Source organism: Giraffa tippelskirchi, chromosome 5, assembly GCF_054371585.1.
Source record: "Giraffa tippelskirchi isolate mGirTip1 chromosome 5, T2T-mGirTip1v1.2.pri, whole genome shotgun sequence".
Taxonomy (NCBI): domain Eukaryota; kingdom Metazoa; phylum Chordata; class Mammalia; order Artiodactyla; family Giraffidae; genus Giraffa; species Giraffa tippelskirchi.
The window spans coordinates 169,857,529-169,879,739 of NC_137279.1; the positions used below are offsets into that span (position 1 = coordinate 169,857,529).

Here is a 22,211-nt window from a genome sequence, read left to right on the forward strand (position 1 = left end):
AATCATTTTTTTTTTTCCTTCAGAGAATCTTCTCTATTACCCTGTAATGATCTGCCCACAATCCAGGATGTAACAACCTGTTTGCTTAGTAGTCTTTAAAAATGTCCATACCATGTCACATTTGTGCTATCTTTTAAGTAACTGGTGACTTGTTAGCTTAGAGATCAATTTCAGAAATGTTTTATGTAAGGAGACTTCCCCAGTGATGCTTCTGCTCCTTTTGTAACCTGATACAATTGTGGTGTGTTTATCAGACACCTTTTGCCCCTACATTTTTTCCTTCTGATTGTTCTTTTCTTTAAGAATAATGACTGACATAACACAGTGAATTTAATTCCTGAGCTAATTTAAAAATTCTTATTGGCATTTTTCATTTGTGATTCTATATCTTGCTCCTCTCAATCTGAGGAAGGAAATAATATTAAGAGATAACTTTAAGGTACTGATTTTACTGTTCTAACATCCTTAAACATCCTTCTTTTTGTGGGTGTTTTGCTTGAATGAGAACTGTGGAATTAAGCTTTTATGACTCAAGATTTGTGAATATTGTATGCCAAATGCATTTTTAAAAATTCTCTAAAATACAGTTTTATTATAGAGGTGTATAAAAAATATTTAATAGAGAATTTTTTTTATCACTGAGGAAACACCTAATATTTTGTTTAAATTTTCAAAGTATACTTATTTTCCTTTATAGTGTTTTCCACCCCACTACACTCCACCCCTGAGCATTTTTCTACTTCCTTAAATGTCTTTTCTGTTTTTTGTTTACAGGCAGCTATTAATGGTGTAATACCCCAGGAAAATGGCATTCTGCAAAGGTATGTTATAAGATGAGGAGAATTTAAAGCAAAAAGGACAGTGGTTAATTTTTTTTGTTTCATTTTTTCATAGAGCATTTGATCTTTGGTCTATAAAGTTATTGATACAGTTCTTCTTTCAGACATTTGATTAGTTATATTAATTTCTGAAAGTCTCTAGTGTTTAACTGTGTAATGTTATTTCAGATTGAGTGATACCATTTTTAAAGATGATTTTATTTTATTTTTAGGAAAACTTTTCAAGGTCATCTTCTCATTCATAAGATGGAAGGAATTGAATCCTTCAAGCTGTTAGTAGTGAGAAAATCAGACATGGCTCAGTAACTCCAGAGCATGGTTATCATTTAACTATACAGGCTTTATGTCCAACCTTATTAATTCTTTTCTTTTTTTCCTTCTCTTTGGTTTCTAAATTAAATTTTTGTTAATTTGCAGCAATTTGAGTAAGTCCTTAATAATGAAACTTCCCAGAGCTTTGAACTATTTTGCCTGAAGTATCCGCTGTAAAGCATGTGGAATAGTCTTCGTGGTTTTGTGTCATTGCCAAAAGGTAAAGTTGGAAGATGATGCCAAGAGAACTATAGTAGTTACAAAATAATTCCTTAAATTAAAAATAAATTCATAACTTTCATTTCTTAAAATTGGAGACTGGTTATGGATTAAGAGAGCACATTATAAAGTCATAGGAGGTAAACCATTCTCCCTTCCAAGTATAGTTTAATTACTTGATTCCCCCCTACCCCTCCTCTCTCCTTGCAGTTCAAACTTTGGCTTGAAGTTTGGTGGCTAGGATTTCTAAGTCACTGAAGCATGATCTGCTAAGTGCAGATGAGGCAAACAGAAACAGCAGACTAGGAATGAGGTTGTTTTGGAGAGGAAGAAAAGTGTTGTTGCAAAAACATCAAAAAATTCACCATGAACTGCAGAATGTGCTGTACTTTATAGGAAACTGTGTATATTTAGAAAGGAAGAAAAATTCTGTTTGATACCTGTACCATCCTTTGTAATTAATGGTTTTTAGGTCAAAGCAGTGATAAACAGACATATTCCCCACTCTCTCTCTTTTTTGGAAGACTATCAGAATTTCATCTAGAGTAAATGTGGCAGATTTCCGTAGTCTGTACCAAATTTTTGTTTGTTGGTTTGTTCAGTTTTTTTTTTTTTAGTTCACAAGGATTCAATTCTATTGAAACCCTTGTCTAGAAAGCAAACCAGATGATTACAAGAGCTTCCTTCAAGATTATTTTTTCCCCTTGGTTTAGAAAGTTTTAGACTGCTAAATATGGCTCCAGTTTTATTCTTGAGTAAATGTTATGTCACTTTTTGTGCCAAAATTTTTGCTTCCTAAACCCTTGTGGATTCAGCTGCTAGGTTCTGAGTACATATTGAATATATCTTATAATTAATAGTATTTGCTGGAGGTGAACTGTAGAAATTCCCTCATCCCTGGAAACATCCCAACTCTCTTGTCACAGAAGATACTTTTTGTTTAATATATTTTATAGCTAGAAATTCAGTACTGAATTGATTAGTAATAAAGTTACTATAATATTTGGGGTTCAACTTTCATCAGAATGGGTTTTATTTTGTTTTGTTTGCTTGTTAAAGGAATGAATCATATGTCTAGAGAAAAAAGTAATAGTTTTCAATGATTTTCCTTCCTAACTTTGTTCTTTAGTTTTCAAATCACTGTGGATTTGACAGAACTGAAAATTCTTCTTGTATGTCTGCTGACCAGAGGAAACGAAAGAGGGCTCTTTGTACTTTCTCATGGATTTAAGACTGAAAGTGTAAGATACAATGCTAGGAATGGTTTATGTAGGCAGTTTAAAAGAATCTTTATTTTGTGTGTTTGAATTTTGTAATAAGTTGATGATAGTCTGTGAAAACAACTACCTCAGTTTGTCAGTTTATACCTCAACAGAGAAAAGAGCTACCAAGAAGAGGGTTTTTTTAAATATATAAATATTTATAATATATATAATATATAATATATGTTATATATAATAATTATATATAATTATTTTGGGGAAAAGAACCTAATCTCTGTACTTTATAGTTTTTCTTGAAATCAGATGTTCACGTTTGTTCAAAAGTGGAAATTTCTTTTATGTACCCATAAGTTCAAGGCAAAGAAACTTTTTTTTTTAATGCTTAAGGTATTTTGCTATATAATTGATACGATTTTCTTTATTAATGCCCATTAAAACCCTTAAGAAGTAAATACTCATATTTCATAGATGAGGAAACTCAAGATTAGAGAATTTATAGGTTCACTGAAGGCCACAAAATGTAGTAGGTGGTGAGGTATGGATTTTCTCATTTTAAAAACCATGCTCTTTATTTTATACCAATCTGGCCTCTTGAAGGTCAATAATCTAGTCATGTCATAACTTTTAAGATTTTTTTCCTTGGGGTAAAGAAGTTAAAATTTAATGCATGTGTATAGCATTTTTCTTCTATAGCTTTGTTTTTACAGTCATTATTTCAGTTGTAAGCGAGTAAACTCAGGTATTATTATCCCTCATTTTAAAGGAGAGAGAATAAGGCATGAGTGATTTGACTCAGATAATACAGCATGATGTTGATGGAGTCAGGAACATAAGCAAGTCTTCTGCCTCATCCTCCAAGGCTTATTTCATTACACAATACATTGCTAATACAGCATATACTTGCTTACAACTCAAATAATAACTGTAAAAACAAAGCTATAGAAGAAAGATGCTATATATATGCATTAAATTTTACCTTCTTTATCCCAAGGAAAAAAATCTTAAAAGTTATGGCATGACTAGATTAATAACTTCAAGAGGACAGAGTGGTATAAAAGAAAGAGCATGGTTTTAGAATGAGAAAATCTAGACCTCACCACCTATTACATTTGTGACATTTGGTGAATCTATAAATTCTCTAATCTTGAGCTTCCTCATCTATGAAATATGAGCATTTCTTTCTTAAGGGTTTTAATGGGCATTAATAAAGAAAACTATATGAATTACCTAACACAATACCTTAAGCATTAAAAAAAAGAAAATTTCTACTTTTGAACTCATGTAAAGAGGTAGCAAGAATATACAGAAGAACTATACAAAAAAGATCTCAATGACCCAGATAACCACGATGGTGTGATCACTCACCTAGAGCCAGACATCCTGGAGTGGAAAGTCAAGTGGGCCTTAGTTAGCATCACTATGAACAAAACTAGTGGAGATGATGGAATTCCAGCTGAGCTATTTCATATCCTGAAAGATGATGCTGTGAAAGTGCTGCACTCAGTATGCCAGCAAATTTGGAAAATTCAGCAGTGCCACAGGACTGGAAAAGGTCTGTTTTCATTCCAATCCCAAAGAAAGGCAATGCCAAAAAGTTCAAACTGCCGCACAATTGTACTCATCTCACACGCTAGCAAAGTAATGCTCAGAATTCTTCAAGAGAGGCTTTAACAATATGTGAACCGAGAACTTCCAGGTGTTCTAGCTGGATTTAGAAAAGGCAGCAGAACCAGAGATCAAATTGCCAACATCCGATGGATCATAGAAAAAGCAATAGAATTCCAGTAAAACATCTACTTCTGCTTCATTGACTAAGCTAAAGCCTTAGACTGTGTGGATCACAACAAACTGTGGAAAATTTTTTCAAGAGATGGAAATACCAGACCACCTTACCTGCTTCCTGAGAAATCTGTATGTTGGTCCAAGCAACAGTTAGAACCAGACATGGAACAATGGACTGGTTCCAAATTGGGAAAGGAGTACATCAAGGCTGTATATTGTCACCCTGCTTAGCTTATATACAGAGTATCATGCGAAATGCTGAGCTGGATGAAGCACAAGCTGGAATCAAGATTGCCGGGAGAAATATCAATAACCTCAGATATGCCAGTGACACCACCCTTATGGCAGAATGTGAAGAGGAACTAACAAGCCTCTTGATGAAAGTGAAAGAGGAGAGTGAAAAAGCTAACATAAAACTCAACATTCAGAAAACTGAGATGATGGCATCCAGTCCCATCACTTCATGGCAAACAGATAGGGAAACAATGGAAACAGTGACAGACTATTTTCTTTGGCTCCAAAATCACTGCAGATGGTGACTGCAGCCATGAAATTAAAAGATGCTTGCTCCTTGGAAGAAAAGCTATGACCAACTTAGACAGCATATTAAAAAGCAGAGACATTACTTTGCCAACAAAGATCCGTCTAGTCAAGGCTATGGTTTTTCCATAGTTGTGTATGGATGTGACAGTTGGACAATAAAGAAAGCTGAGCACCAAAAATGGATGCTTTTGAACTGTGATGTTGGAGAAGACTCTTGAGATTCCCTTGGACTGCAAGGAGATCAAATCAGTCAATCCTAAAGGAAATCAGTCCCGAATATTTGTTGGAAGGATGATGCTGAAGCCGAAACTCCAGTCTTTTGGCCACCTGATGCAAAGAACTGACTCATTGGAAAAGCCCCTGATGCTGGGAAAGATTGAAGGCAGGAGAAGGAGATGACAGAGGATGAGATCGTTGGATGATATCACCGACTCGATGAACATGAGTTTGAGTAGGCTCCTGGAGTTGGTGAAGGACAGGGAAGCCTGGCGTGCTGCAGTCCATGGGGTCGGAAAGAGTTGGACTCGACTAGCGACTGTACTGAACTGAATAAAGTTTGTAACTAATGCAGTCAAAATCTAAACCATTCATTTATTCATAAATAAACATCAAATACAATCATGTATATTTAATCCTTCTTGGTAAAATATTTTATTTATTCAGGATATTGTTGTGCACCTTTAAAAAATTATTTTTGGAGATAGTTATTGTTAGAAACGGAGAAGGCACTGGCCACTCCAGTACTCTTGCCTGGAAAATCCCATGGACGGAGGAGCCTGGTAGGCTGCAGTCCATGGGGTTGCGAAGAGTTGGACACGACTGAGCAACTTCACTTTCACTTTTCACTTGCATGCATTGGAGAAGAAAATGGCAACCCACTCCAGTGTTCTTGCCTGGAGACTCCCAGGGACGGAGGAGCCTGGTGGGCTGCCATCTATGGGGTCGCACAGAGTCGGACACGACTGATGTGACTTAGCAGCAGCAGCTTTGTTAGATGCACTAATGAATAACTTGTATTAGTGGCCAGTATTTGTTATGTTTTGTAAAAATTTTTTGAATTAATATTGTGTAATTTTGCTCATTGACTGAATGGTATTTATCAACCAATTTATTTTGTGATCCAGACATATGTACTATATGTTTCTGTGTTTATTAATTCATTGAGGAAGCCTAGAGAAGAGAGGTTTGTTTTCAAATCTTGGGCATTATTACAAATAGCTTTTAGAATAGGTAGATGCTGAGGTTTTCTAATTTAGAAAATGTCCATTTTGGCTAATTAGTTTCTATTTATTGTCTTTTCCGATGCCCATTAAAAAAATCTGGCTTTTTTTTTTTTAAAGACATTTATCTTTAAGGCACATTTTATTTATTTATCTTGTACCTAGATGTTTTACCAAGGGGTGAACTTTTCAAAATGAAAATAACAAGGTTAAAGTCTCTGTTTGCTTTTCTTTGTTCACTGTCTTCCCTGGACCTGTGTGGTTTGTAGAGGAAAGTTGAACAACGCTTTAGTTGAAGTTTAGATCTAAAATAATTTTCTCCATAGAGTTTCCCTTACCACTCAGTGTGCTTGTGTGTATGTTTGTTTTTTTTTTTTTTTTCTTCTTTTAAATTATTGGTTAACTAGAATAGTGAGAAGGTCAGATTATAGGATTGATGTCTTCATAGATGAAAAATTTTTAAATATATTTTTTGAGTCAACAGTTTTGGACGCCTTTGTACTCTTTGGACGCTATTGAACATTAGTCACAACTGATAAGATCATTCATTAACTGGACCTCTTTTACTCTCTCTCTCTCTCTCTTTTTGATTGCTAGTAAGAAACTCTAATGTAAATTCATTATGTTTTGTTGATCTTGAAATAGAATAATTATAGCTAGTAAGAAAATTTTAAAGTGCTAACTTAAAAAAAAGTCCTCTTTGTGACCAACAAACATACCAAATAGACTGCTCTGATTAGAAATATTAAACTGTGTCCTTTAGTTAGGGTTTTGTAAAGAGAAAAAAAGCAGTACACTAGGAATTTCAAATCTGAGGGTCTTTCATGTAGTGCATAGTTACACAGATGTGGTGTAGGTTGAAAGAGCCAAAAAGGGATACTTAAAACAATCTGGATATAGCGACTGCAGGAAACAACTACACCACTAGGCCCAGATGGGGTGTGTTCTACTGGTGAATGAGGAAGGGAGCCTAGAGCCAGAGAAAACTTAAAGCTGTGGCGTCCTCTGAGAAGGGTGGGCAGAGCTGGAACTGTATGGGGCAGATCCGTGGAACCCACTCCAGAGAGGTTGCTCTAGGACAGGCTGCCCAGAAGAACCCCCTATTGACCACTGAAGGGCACAAGGTCATTCCTCGTACTGGAGGGAAAAAAGAAAGATTTTGGGAGAGATTGAAGTTAGCAGAATTTTGGAGCTCAGAGGAAGGACCCTAGGAACTTAGCACCAGACATATGAGAAAGAAATCTTGCTCAGCTGATACTGATATTTCTGACAGGATGCAGAGGTTTGTTTTGAAGTATTGAAAGAAAACAGAAGCCAACATCATTGATTGACTCTGAAACAAAGTGGGTGCCATTGATGGTGCTCTCACTGCTAGGGTAGTGTTGATAGGATCGGTGTGTAAACTGTAAGAACAGAATTTTGTGTGTGTACACACGTGCTGTTACTGTCCTTGTTTCTGTTACTGGTCATAAAGCCATGGTTTGTTTGTTCTTCCACAGTTCTCTGTCAGTACCTCAATAGTCGAGATTCTCTACTTGGTGGGACATATCAAACATTCATTCTTGAAGAGTTAGTATCCTCAGTGGACTTTTGAAGAAAATTGGTTATAGTTTCTCATTAACTCTTAATTTTGGGCATACCCTAGAAAATAGTCCATTGCATGTAGCAACAATCTTGATTTTTTTTCCCCTTGATTATCAGGAGATATCAGCTAGTATCTCCTCCTCCTCTGTTGGCTGATTCAGTAGTTTGAGGAGTATAGCATGGCCAAGTGGCATTCTCAAATTCTAACACAGTGGAAGTACTGTGGAAACATTACGTCCTGTTATCTCTGAACCACCAGATCCCAAAGTTGCAGGAAGCAAAAATTTGGTAAGTTATTAGGCATAAGTTAATACCACCACTTAATTCCCATACCCATTTTTTTTCCCTGGCAGTGAGACATATCACTGTGTTTTGGTCATTGATGTAAAGCATATACCATCCTTTAAGGTGGACCCTTAAACTTTGAGGACTACTTCCCTGGTGGCTCAGGCGGTAAAGAATCTGCCTGCAATGCAGGAGACCTGGGTTTGATCCCTGGGTTGGGAAGATCCCCTGGAGAAGGAAATGGCTACCTACTCCTGTTTTCTTGCCTGGAGAATCCCATGGACAGAGGAGCCTTGTGGGCTACAGTCCATAGGGTTGCAAAGAGTCAGACACAACTCAGCAACTGACACACAAACTATACCCAATCTGTGGCATAACTATCTTCAACCATTCCACTGTTAAATCAAGCTAGCTGTTTCTGGGTAATGGTATACACCAGTGATACCAGTGCTGAATTTCTGTTACCGTGAAATGAGTTCCTTGGTTAGAACCAATGTTGCATGGAAAGCCATAGATCAATAAGGCTTTCCTTAAATCCATGAATGGTGGTGCTGGCAGAAGCATTGCTGTCAGCGAAGTCAACTATGTATCCAGAAAAGTGTCTTTTTTAGATAGGAACAGATCACTGACTGCCCCCTCCATGGTAGAAATAATCCATTACCAGACCCCTGAGGAATGGGGCTGTATTGGGGGTTCCATATTGGTCTCTGTTGTTTGCAGTTTAGGCATTCTGTCGGTTCCCTAGCCAGATTCAGACTTGGTGAGGGTAAGTTGATGTTGCTGTGCCTGTGCCTAACCTCCACTCCTATTGGCATGGCCAGATTGTACCTTAAAGCATTGAATAGTCCTGGGGTACAAATGAATAAAGCTCACTGGCATCAGCAGAACAATGCCATTTTATCCGTATTGAGAGTCCTTTTTTTTTTTTTTTTAAACTGGATAGTTGCCCTGGTGGCTCAGCTGGTAAAGAATTCGCCTGCAATGCAGGAGACCTGGGTTCGATCCCTAGGTTGGGAAGATCCTCTGGAGAAGGGAATGGCTACCCACTCCAGTATTCTGGCCTGACAAGTTCCATGGACTAGTATCTGGGGTTGCAAAGAGTTGAACACGACTAAGCGACTTTTACTTTCATTTTCAGACACAGCAGTCACCCAGTAACATATATTCACATTTTGTGTCCACTCTAAATGATCCATTTCCATTCCTCTTCCTCAGACTCTTGTGTGAGTCAATTTTTTTTTTTATGTTTTCCAAGTTCTGATCAGCTGACCAATTCATTAACTACTTCATGTGATTCAGTGTAGATTTGTATCCCAAGTTATTTCTCTGTCTAAATGCAGTGATCACCCTGTGTTACAACCTTAAGTTCTCCTTACTTGCACTACTGTCTTTTTAAAAAATTTTATTTAGTTATTTATTTTTGGCCGTGCTGCATCTTTGTTGCTGTGTGCTAGTTGCTTTCTCTAATTGCTGTGAGTAGGGCTACTTTTCATTTCAGTGTGTGGGCTTCTTATTGTGATGGCCTCTCTTGTTGGGGAGCATGGGTTCTAGTCACACAGGCTTCAGTAGTTGTAGTACGTGAGCTCAGTAGTTGTGGTGCTTGGGCTTAGTTGCTCCAAGGCATGTGGGATCTTCCCGGACCAGGGATCGAACCTGTGTCCCCTGCATTGGCAGGCAGATTCATTACCATTGGACCACCAAGGAAGTCCTTCAGGGATATCTTTGATTAGAGTTGTAATGTTTCAGCAGTTTATTTTTGGTTGGTACCGGCATATTATACATAATTATTTTTTCCTTTCCCAGTCGAAATTTTTTCTTTCTCAGTTAGCTTAGATATCTCTTAGGCATTGATGGGAGTACAAGGTACAGCAGCCAGCTTCTGACCCCTGGACCCTGAAACTTCACCAAGGTGAAGGGCCTTGCATTTTTGTGGTGTGTATCTCCTAATGTCTAGCACGCCCATGTATCTTACCAAAGCATCAAAATACTTGCTACTTTTGCTCTTCAGGGCCAGTCTGCATTGTCATCACTGTAATGTTTGTGGGATACCTGGGTGCTCAAGATCTGTCCAGGCTAGATAATTATGACAAAGAGCAAGAGAGTTGATTTAATCTTCAGGAAAAGACAGTGAAGGCATATTGTTTACCCTGCTGAGAAGAAGCAAAATGCTTGTCATGGTGCTTGAAATTAAAACAAAAAGTGTATGCAAGAGTTGTTGTTCCTGTTCTCTCCTCCTACGTAATATCCCTGATTTCAGTCGGACACGACTGAGTGACTTCACTTTCACTTTTCACTTTCATACATTGGAGGAGAAAATGGCAACCCACTCCAGTATTCTTGCCTGGAGAATCCCAGGGGCTGGGGATCTTGGTGGGCTGCCGTCTGTGGGGTGACACAGAGTCGGACACGACTGAAGTGACTTAGCAGCAGCAGCAGCAGCATGGATCAGGAAGTCAATATGAGCTATTTATCGGGATCTGGGGAAAAAACTGCAGGGTAGGTTGAAGAGAATAAATGAACCTTGTGTGATTTGATTTAGGCCAAAACTTCATTTACCACTGTAATCTTCCATTTTTATATTCCCAGTAGAATTAGTATTAGAGTTGGCATCTAGTAATATCCTAAAGATCTAGATTTTCCTTTAATCAGTACATAAACCCTTAGTAAATAGCTACAGGTCTCTTAGGGAAATTCTTAGAGGAAATTTTACAATACTTACGGTGGCTTTCTTGCATTGTCTTTAGGGGACCAAGGACTTTGTGTTTGGAAACTGAGAGTAACTATGACCCTCCAGTGTAGTTATGGAAGTTAGGATCTAGGTTGCCAGATCTAGGTTTCTACTGTTCATAGATCAAGTAATTTTAGTCAACTGATTTTCAATTTTGTTTCTTAGAAGTACCACATTCAGTGAAGTACTATTGAAGATTTCTGCAGGTTGAAATCTTCTGATTCTTACATTTCATCCATGCTGTCTATTAACATCATTGCTTCCACCTTTTTCTTGTTGAACTCTGCTGTGTGACCTCTGCACTGTGGGATACCATCATGCCTGTTAGGGAATCTTTTTCAGTAGTGTCATTAGCCCTGAAACACCTGTCTTATTCCCTACCCACAGAAGACAGCTACTGCAGAGTTTTTCAAGCATGTGTATTTCCTTACTAATATTTTTTTCAGTGCTTTAGTGCAGTGTTCTCTGGGACCTCATGGATAATGTTGTGGGATGATGTGTATATATTCAGGTTGTACATGATTAATCCACTCCAGCGTTTATGTTTTTCTAAGCATCTCGATTTCTTCTACATTTTGCCAGAAAAGTTTGGGCATTTCATCCTCATTAAATGTAGACTCATTTGGAATTTAAGTTTCCTTCAGTCAACAAGAAAACTATCAGAGGTTCTTACAGCTGCTTAAGCAAACATATTATATTTGGCCCTATCCAAACTCTTTTTGTCAAACTCACTTCAAATTTATTTCCACAACTATTCCCTAGGATTTTGCTGATATAATTTATCAAAATCTTATAATTACTTTTGGATATAAGCTATCTTTTCTCAGTTGATATGTTGTACTTGTTTTTGTGGAGCATGCCTACATCTGACTTTAGAGGTAGTAAGGAATGGTGGAGGTAGGTTTTAAGAATAGGCATCTACTTTCAAGGAACTGTCTCAGGTAATAGTATTAATAGTTTTTAAGCAAGAGGCTAGTCTTCTCAACCATGGGAGGAGGACCTGTTTCTGCTTACAAAAGAGGCTCAGAGAGACTCAAGGAGTTCACAGTTCCAGCCTTTATCTGAATCCACTCAGGTATCTGCATTTCCTGGGCTTCCCTGGTGGCTCAGCTGGTCAAGAATCCACCTGCCATGTGGGAGACCTGGGTTTGATTCCTGGGTTGGGACGATCCCCTGGAGAATGGAACAGCTATCCACTCCAGTATTCTGGCCTGGAGAATACAGTCCCCTATATGACCCCTATACATTCCATGGGGTCGCAAAGAGTCAGACATGACTGAGCAACTTTCACTTTCATCCCCATTCCACATCTTAGGTCCTCACTCCTTCCACAACAGTGCCTTAACTTTCACAAGAGAGACTTAAAAAGCATGTATATTCAACTTTCTCTATAGCTATACAAGCTGAAAACTTAAATTTGAGTCTGATTTTTAGGAGAATCATACCTTTGGTTTCAAGAAATAAGAAACTTGTTTAAAAGTGCCACTTCAGAAACTGTGTAACATTCTTAACATGAATGAATGGAATGTTAACCGCCCCCAGTGTGTCATTCTGTTCTGTAAGCGCTCCTTTGGAGTCAGAAGCAGCCTGCTCATAGTTCTTGTTATCATTATTACCACCATAATGGTCAGGTCAGATTGTCATTTGTTTCCTTCAGGCACTTGTTTCAGTAGTGATAGTTAATCATTATGCCAGTGCATGGCTTGGATCACTAATATCCCATTTTCCGTTGGCAAGGAGCTAAGCAGTGCATTGAAGGTCAAGGCCATAATCAAGGCAGTTCCTGAATCCTGTGTTTCCTGGGACACCTTTGTTATCAAGAAAATGAAACTATACTCTAGGGTATTTTTAACAGAGGTATTCAGACGGTGAAGAATCTGCCTGCAGTGCAGGAGACCCAGGTTCGATCTGTGGGTCAGAAAGATCCCCTGGAGAATGAATGACTGCCCACTTCAGAATTCTTTCCTGGAGAATCGCATGAATTCAGAATCCAAGATCCTGTATTTTTGCCTGGAGAATCCCACGAGCCTGGTGGGCTACAGTCCATGGGGTTTCAAAGAGTCGGACACGGCTGAGTGACTAAGTATACAATGTAGGATCAGTTACACAGGTTTGGAGGACTAAAAGAGCAAAAAAGTAAAACTGAAGTAACTTAGGTATAATAATTGCTTCAGGAAGTTACCACTTGAAGGTGTAAGGAATTAACAGAACTTTAAATCTCAGAAGGGTTCTTTGGAATGGAGTATCAGACTTCTGTGGGATGTTTATTGTCTAGCCAATAACTGGTATCTCAGAGGGAATGACAAGAAGCTGGTTGTAAGAATACTGAAAAAAGCATGAGACTGAAAGCTGCAGGGTGATGCTAATGGAAATGCATGTAAACAGGAAGAAGGAAATCTTTCTTGCCCTCCTCCTAGTTACTAATTTCTATCTAGTATCCTCTGTTTGACAAAGTCTATCAGGAAACTAAATAAAAAATATAAAATTTTGCAGAAATCCTAGCTCCTAAATTACAGAAGACTACAAGGGTGAATTTGGAGTTAAGAAACAATAAGTTAGTGACTAAGCTACTGTTTTTCTTAGGTTCTGAGACATTGTGACAACATTTAGATGTGTGAAGTATCCTTGCACAGATTCTGTTCTTAGATACTTAGAAACTCACTTTGGATTCCAGCAGTGACATTCTTCCTGCTTTGGACATTTTCTCTGTTCTCATGTGTTCCTTCCCACATTACTTTCCTTGACTGTAACAGCTGGGAGAATGGATAGGTTTTTGTGTTTGAATCAGCGATTACTAGAGTGCCTGAGCTCAGTTAAGATCTAAGCTAGTCATGTTAAGACTTTGACGGTGACCTACAGTGAGAAATATTTGGAATCCAAAACACATATTACAAGGATGTCCCAGAATCAAAAGTTTTTTGAAACAATACTTAGTTCTAACTGTTAAACATACTGATAATTTCTAGTCTATTCTGTTCTCTTCAACTCTATTCTTAGTCTTATTCTAATTCTATTCTTTAAAATGTGAAGTAAATGTAAATATTTTCTCCTTCTTAATTGTATAAACAACGCTTAACTTAGCTTGTTTTTGGTCATTCTTGTCCTTGTTCCTATTCGAGCCCCCCACCCATTAATTTACTTTAACTTCAGGATGAGAAGAAAGGTATTTTAGAACTGAGCTTATGGTTCTGATGTTGGAGAAAAATTATACAATAATGGTATTTAACAGGAGCATTTCTTATGCTCCCCCACTACTGTTCCTACTGAGGGGGAAAAACAGTGACTATATATATGTGTATATATATAATATACATTAAGTCAGAGAAAGAAATCCAAATTCTTTAGAATTATTTCTCCTCTCATTAGTTTGTCAAATGTGTATCTTCTGTGATAAAGTATTGAACTCTGCAGATGACACGGCCAATAAAAACACAAATGTGAGCTTTATACTTATTGGTAATCGTGAGAAGTTAGAACTAGTCTGAGGTAGTAAAACATCCTCTGAGTTGAAAATACTCAATCTGAGATATGAAGGATTAATTTAATTAGCTAGACGAAAGGTGAAATTTGGGGATGGGATGGGAAGGAAAGATTGTTCTTAGAAGGAATGGTTAAGGTTATTTGTTTATTTGGTTTAGGAATGGTAAAGTTTCAGAATAGTTTTTGTGGAAAGTGTAGTTAATTAATAACTGGGTAAGTAAATCAGAGTGGGTTAAGAAAACACTGTAATTCACAAGAGTTTAAACAATGTTTTACCAACATAGTAAGAGCACAAGACAAAAAAATAGTTGAATGATATGTGTGATACTACTATGAGAGGGAAAGTAAGGTGGCTTTCAGTCAGTGGGAGAGATTTTGTGAAAGAGTTAGAACTTAAGTTAGTCCTTGATGCACAGATAGATAAATTTGATGTGAAAACAACACAAGCCAAGTATGGAGTAGATCTTTAGTGGTAATTTGTAGTGATTTGGTTGATGATAATCCTTTTTTGTCAATATTTCAGTGACTATGGAGGTGAGACTATATCAGGACCTGCGTTTGATCCAGCAATTCACCCAGCTCCAGCTCCTGCTCCCTCTTCCTCTTCAGCATTTCGACCTGTAATGCCATCTAGGCAAATTGTAGAAAGGCAACCGCGGATGCTGGACTTCAGGGTTGAGTACAGAGACAGAAATGTTGATGTGGTACTTGAAGACAGCTGTACTGTTGGTAAGTTTTTCCTACCATATAGCCTTCACAAATAAGAAATTTATTAGGTAAACATTCAGCTCATATTCTTTTCTTTTGAGTTGAGTGCTATACCAAGAAAGGGGGAAAAAAACCAGATTGATGTTGTTCCATATATATTATTGTGTTCTAATTTTAAATACTGCCTTGAGATTGAGGTAAGTTTGAGAAGAAAGTTTTTTGTTTTACATATACAGAATAGTATATGAAGCTGTTTCAGGGCAAATACAAATCAAACATCTCAGAGCTTAAAAAAATAACAAAATTATTAAGTACATTGATATCAGACTTTTTAGCTGATGCACCCTCATTTTTAATACTGATTAATGAGAGATCAGAAATAAGACATTTCCATCACTTTTTCTCCCTGGTGGCTGAATAAATGCTTTAGCGTTATTCTTTCAAAGGAGACTCAGTGTATGCCTGCCATTTTAAGACAAACTTTACTAAAATTCTGTAGAGAAACTATGTTGAATTCATATTCGATTCAGATTATTTGATTCATATTTGTTGTAGAACCAGAAATTGTATTAATTTCTATTTTAATAGAGTTTTGCCTTAAATCTAAATTTTAGATATTTCTGAAATTTTGCTTTTGTTCCTTTTTGGGGAGATTCTTATTTAATTTTATTAATTGAAGTACATTAAGAGAACAGCAAGGCTGTTAAAACTAATCAGATAGTTATTCCTTTACTTAAATCCATTAAGAAACTTTCCATTGTTTGGAGGATAAAATTCAAGTCTTTTAACATGGCCTGTAAGTTCCTGCTTGACCAGACATTGCTGCATTTCTAGTTTTCATCTATTATCACTCTCCTTCTTACTCACCATGCCCAACTTGTAATGGACTTCTTTTGCTTCACCGAATAGGTTATACCCAATAGGGCATTTGGCCTTGTTCTTTTCTTTGCCTAACTTCCTCCACATGTAAATGAGATATGTACAGTATAGTTTTATCAACAGTAGCTACATTGTTGTACAGCAGATGTTTATAACCTTTTTCATTTGTAGAAGTGAAACTCTGTATCCACTGAAAACCAACTCTCCTTTTTCCCCTACTACCGAGTTCCCTGGCTGTTGTCATTCTACTTTCTTCTTTTATAAGTTTGACTACTTTAAATACCTTATATAAGTGGAATCATGCAGCATTTGTGTTTCTGGATTATTTCACTTAGTATGATATCCTCAAGGTTCATCCATGTTGTAGCATATTACAGGATTTCCTTTTTTAAAGCCGAGTAATAGTCCATTGTATGTATGTACCATATTTTCTCTATCTGTTCATCTGTTTATAGACATTTAGGTTGTTTCCACCTCTTGTCTATTGTAAATAATGCTGCTGTGAACATGGGGTTGCAAATATCTCTTAAGACACTACTTTCAATTCTTTGTGTGTATATGTTGGTTTTTTCCTCTGTTTTTTTGTGTTTGTTTTCTGTATTTAATTTTATTGGAGTGTAGTTGATTTAAAATGTTGTGTTAGTTTTAGATGTACAGCAAAAGTGATTCAGTTATATGTGTATATATATTCTTTTTTTTTTTAAGATTCTTTTCTCATATAGGCTATCACAGAATACTGAGTAGAGTTCCCTGTGCTGTGCAGTAGATCCTTGTTGGTTATCTATTAATATCTTATATATAGTAGTGTATGTGTGTTCATTCCAGGGTTCTAGTTTATTGCCACCCCTCCCCATTTCCCCTTTGCTAACTGTAAGTTTGCTTTCAGTATCTGTAAGTTCATTTCTGTTTTGTAACTTTTTTTAAAAAGTAGATTCCACATATAAATGATATCATATGATATTTGCCTCACTTCACTTAGTATGATAATCTATAGGTCCATCAATGTTGCTGTAAATGGCATTATTTCACTCTTTTATATGGCTGAGTAATATTCTGTTAGAGCTTCCCTAGTAGCTCAGCAGTAAAAAAATCCTCCTGCCAGTGCAGGAAACATGGGTTTGATCTCTGGGTCAGGAAGATCCCCTGGAGAAGGAAATGGCAACCCATTCCAGTATTCTTGCCTGGGAAATACTATGGACAGAGAATCATGGTGGGCTACAGCCCATGGGGTCACAAAGAATCAGACACAACTTAGGGACTAAACAACAACAAATATTCCATTGTATATAGGTACCACATCTTCCTTATCCATTCCTGTCAAGGGACTTCTAGCTGTGTTCGTTTGGATTAATACCCAGAAGTGGGCTTGCTGAATCATATGTTATTTCTGTTTTATAAATTTCTGTTTATTCTGTTATTTCTGTTATTTCTGTTTTAATTTTTTAGCAGCTTCTATACTCTTTTGCATAATGGCTGAACATTTTACATTTCCAGCAATAGTACACAAGGATTCCTTCCAATTTTTCCACATTACCAGCGCTTGTTATTTTCTGATATTTTGTTTTTGTTTTTATAATGACCATCTTAACATGTATGAGTGATATCTAATTGTAGTTTTGATTTACAGTTCATGATTGAGCATCTTTTTATATAGCTGTTGATCATTTGTATGCCTTTGGAGAAATGTCTATTCAAGTCCTTTGCCAAGTTTTAAATTGGATTGTTTAACTTTATTGCTATTTAGTTGTGAATTTCTTTGTTTTGAATATTAACCCCATAACAGATATGTAGTTTGCAAATATTTTCTCCCATTCTATAGGTTCCTTTTACTCTGTTATTTCTCTTGCTGTACAGAAGCTTTTCAGTTTAATTTAGTCCCACTAGTCTATTTTTATATTTGTTGTCTATGCTTGTGGTGTCATATCCAAGAAATCATTGCCAAGATAAATATTATGGAGTTTTTTCTTTATGTTTTCTTCTAGAAGTTTTGCAGTTTCAGATTTTTAACCCATTTTGAGTTAATTTTGGGGTATGGTATAAGATAAAGGTCTAATTTCATTCTTTTGCATGTGGCTATCCAATTTTGCCCACACTATTTGTTAAAGAGACTCTCTATAATGTAGACTTGGTACCCTTGTCAAAGATCATTTGACTTACGTGTGGGTTTTATTCTGGACTTTATTTTATTCTTCTTCTTATGCCAGTCCTGGGCTGTTTTGATCAGTTTGTAAAATTTCTTGAAGTCAGTAAGTGTGAAGCCTCAAGTTTCATTCTTCTTTCTCAAAATTGTTTTGGCTATTTAGGGTCCTTTGTGGTTCCATATGAATTTTAGTATTGTTTTTATTTGACATCTTTCTACTTTTTAAAATGTAGGCATCTATTGCTAGAAACTTTCCTCTTCGTACTGCTTTCCATAAGTTTTGGTATGTTATGTTTTTATTTGTCTGATGATATTTTCTACTTCTCTTTATTTCTTCTTTGGCCTATTGGTTGTTCAAGCATTAAATTGTTTAATATCTGCATATTTGTGAATTTTCTGGGATAGAGGACATGTTAGGTGGTGGTGGTGGTTTAGTCACTAAGTCATGTCCACCTTTTGTGACCCCATGGTCTGTAGCCCTCCAGGCTCCTCTATATATGAGATTTTCCAGAAAAGAATACTAGAGTGGGTTACCATTTCCTTTTCCAGAGGATCTTCCCCACCCAGGGATCAAACCTGCATCTCCTGCATTTGCAGGGGGATTCTTTACCTGTGAGCTGCCAGGGAATCCTGACGTATTAGGTTACAAACAAGTTAACAGATTTAAGAAGACTGAAATCATACCACGTATGTTTTCCAACCACAGTATAATGAAACTGAAAGTCAGCAGCACTTTCCTTTACGCTTTTCTTCTTAAATTTATTATCTGTCCTGAGCATGTTCCATGTATGCTTAAGAAGAATGTGTATTCTGGTGCTGTTGGGTGTTACATTTTGTACATGTCTGTTAGTTCCATTTTGTCTACAATTTTTGTTCAAGTCCTTATTGATCTTCTCTGTGGAAGTTTTATCCATTATTGAAATCCTCTGCTATTTTTGTGTTGTTGTATATTTCTCTCCTTGATTCTTTCCTTGTTTACTTTGTAACTTGGGTTCTTTGATGTTGAGTACATATATGCTCATAATTGATATGTCTTCCTGGTGAATTGCTTCTCTTATCATTACATAATATTTTCTCACAACATTTTTTTCTTAAATTGAAGTATAGTTGATTTACAGTATTGTGTTAATTTTAGGTGTGCAGTATAGTGTTTCAGTATTTTTGTAGATTATATTCCCCTATAGATTATTACAATATATTGGGTGTAATTCCCAGTGCTGTACAGTTTATTTATTTCATGTATAGTAGTGTGTTAATCCCATACTCCTAATTTTTCTTCCCTGGCTCCCTCTCCCCATTTTTAGCCATAAGTTTGTTTTCTATGTCTGTGGATATCTTTCTGTTTTGTATATACATTCATTTGTATTAGATTTTTTAGATTTCACATATAAGTGATATCATATATTATTTGTCTTTCTCTGTCTGACTTATTTCACCAAGTATAATATTCTCTGGATCTATCCGTGTTTCTGCAGATGACAGCATTTTGTACTTTTTTATGGCTGAATAATACTCGTGTGTGTGTGTGTGTGTGTTTGGGGGGAGCAGGAGGGAGGGATAGGGAGAGCAAGGGATCTCCTTCATCCAGTTGTCTGTTTTTGGACCATTTACACAGAATATCTTTTCTCATTCTTTCAGCTTCAGCCTGTGTGTGTTCATGAATCTAGAGTCTCCTATAGACAGTATATGAGCTTCCCAGGTGACTCAGTGGTAAAGGATCCACCTACCAATACAGGAGATGCCTGAGACGTGGGTTTGATTCCTGTGTCAGGAAGATACCTTGGCAACTCACTTCAGTACTCTTACCTGGAAAATCCCATGGACAGAGGAGCCTGATGGGCTATACTCCATGGAGTTGCAAAGAGTTGGACACAGCTGAGCATATACACAATAGACAGCATATAGTTGGACCTTGTGTTTTTAATCCATTTAGCCTGTCTGTGTCTTTTGATTGGAGAGTTTTATCCATTTACACTTTAAGTAATTACTGATAGGAAAGGATGTACTATTGCCATTTATTAATTATTTCTGTCTTGTAGGTTTTTTGTCTCTATTTTCCTCTTTTACTGTCTTCCTTTGTTGATTTTTTTCTTTTTTTTTGGTAGTGTCATTCTTTGATTCTTTTCATTTTCTTTTGTGAATCTTTTTTAGGTATTTTCTCTGTAGTTTCCATTGGGTTTATATAAAACATCTTACAGTTACTACAATCTATTTTAAACTAACTTCAATCATATACAAAACCTCTGCTGTTTTATTCTCTCCTTTTTTGTTCAGTTCAGTTCAGTTCAGTCACTCAGTCATGTCCCACTCTTTGAGACCTCATGGACTGCAGCATGCCAGACCTCCCTGTCCATCACCAACTCCTGGAGTTTACTCAAACTCATGTCCATTGAGTTGGTGATGCCACCCAACCATCTCATCCTCTGTCATCCCCTTCTCCTCCAGCCTTCAATCTTTCCCAGCATCAGGGTCTTTTCCAATGAGTCAGTTCTTCGCACCAGGTGGCCAGAGTGTTGGAGTGTCATCTTCAGCATCAGTCCTTCCAGTGACTTTCAGGACTGATTTCCTTTAGGATGGACTGGTTGGATCTCCTTGCAGTCCAAGGGACTCTCAGGAGTCTTCTCCAACACCACACTTTCAAAGCATCAATTCTTTGGCGCTCAGCTTTCTTTATAGTCCAACTCTCACATCCATACATGACTACTGGAAAAACCATAGCTTTGACTAGATGGACCTTTGTTGGCAAAGTAATGTCTCTGCTTTTTAATATGCTATCTAGGTTTGTTTCTGCTTTTCTTCCAAGGAGCAAGTGTCTTTTAATTTTATGGCTGCAGTCACCATCTGCAGTGATTTTGGAGCCCCCAAGAAAATAAAGTCTGTCACTGTTTCCTCATCTATTTGCCATGAAGTGGGCCTTAGAAAGCATCACTACGAACAAAGCTAGTGGAGGTGATGGAATTCCAGTTGAGCTATTTCAAATCCTCAAAGATGATGCTGTGAAAGTGCCGCACTCGATATGCCAGCAAATTTGGAAAACTCAGCAGTGGCCACAGGACTGGAAAAGGTCAGTTTTTGTTCCAATCCCAAAGAAAGGCAATGCCAAAGAATGCTCAAACTACCGCGCAATTGCACTCATCTCACATGCTAGTAAAGTAATGCTCAAAATTCTCCAAGCCAGGCTTCAGCAATACGTGAACCGTGAACTTCCAGATGTTCAAGCTGGTTTTAGAAAAGGCAGAGGAACCAGAGATCAAATTGGTTTTAGAAAAGTCAGAGGAACCAGAGATCAAATTGCCAATATCCGCTGGATGATCGAAAAAGCAAGAGAGTTCCAGAAAAACATCTATTTCTGCTTTATTGACTATGCCAAAGCCTTTGACTGTGTGGATCACAGTAAACTGTGGAAAATTCTGAAAGAGATGGGAATACCAGACCACCTGACCTGCCTCTTGAGAAACCTGTATGCAGGTCAGGAAGCAACAGTTAGAACTGAGCATGGAACAACAGACTGGTTCCAAATAGGAAAAGGAGTACTTCAAGGCTGTATATTGTCACCCTGCTTATTTAACTTCTATGCAGAGTACATCATGAGAAACGCTGGGCTGGAAGAAACACAAGCTGGAATCAAGATTGCCGGGAGAAATATCAATAACCTCAGATATGCAGATGACACCACCCTTATGGCAGAAAGTGAAGAAGAACTAAAGAGCCTCTTGATGAGGTGAAAGAGGAGAGTGAAAAAGTTGGCTTAAAGCTCAATGTTCAGAAAACTAAGATCATGGCATATGGTCTCATCACTTCATGGGAAATAGATGGGGAAACAGTGTAAACAATATCAGACTTTATTTTTCTGGGCTCCAGAATCACTGCTGATGGTGATTGCAGCCATGAAATTAAAAGACGCTTACTCCTTGGAAGGAAGGTTATGGCCAAGCTAGATAGCAGATTTAAAAGCAGAGACATTACTTTGCCAACAAAAGTCCATCTAGTCAAGGCTATGGTTTTTCCAGTGGTCACCCACTCCAGTGTTCTTGCCTGGAGATTCCCAGGGACGGGGGAGCCTGGTGGGCTGCCGTCTATGGGGTCGCACAGAGTCGGCCACGACTGAAGCGACTTAGCAGCATGTATGGATGTGAGAGTTGGACGGTGAAGAAAGCTGAGCGCCGCAGAATTGATGCTTTTGAACTGTGGTGTTGGAGAAGACTCTTGAGAATCCCTTGGACTGCAAGGAGATCCAATCAATCCATCCTAAAGGAGATCAATCCTGGG

At 37.4% G+C, this 22,211-nt stretch overlaps 1 protein-coding gene across 3 annotated transcripts in view; it reads left to right on the forward strand.

Annotated features, from left to right (window-relative positions):
* FAF1 (Fas associated factor 1) overlaps positions 1-22,211 on the forward strand; it is a 483,348-nt gene that overhangs the window by 130,941 nt on the left and 330,196 nt on the right. The window contains exons 3-6 of one of the 3 annotated variants that reach the window (XM_081485543.1): positions 775-821; positions 1,257-1,371; positions 2,500-2,611; positions 14,739-14,944. In XM_081485543.1, the coding sequence (XP_081341669.1) occupies positions 2,592-2,611; positions 14,739-14,944 (226 nt within the window). In that variant the 5' untranslated portion in view covers positions 775-821; positions 1,257-1,371; positions 2,500-2,591. The remainder of the gene's footprint in view (positions 1-774; positions 822-1,256; positions 1,372-2,499; positions 2,612-14,738; positions 14,945-22,211) is intronic. The other 2 variants (XM_081485544.1, XM_081485542.1) reach the window with 2 other exon arrangements.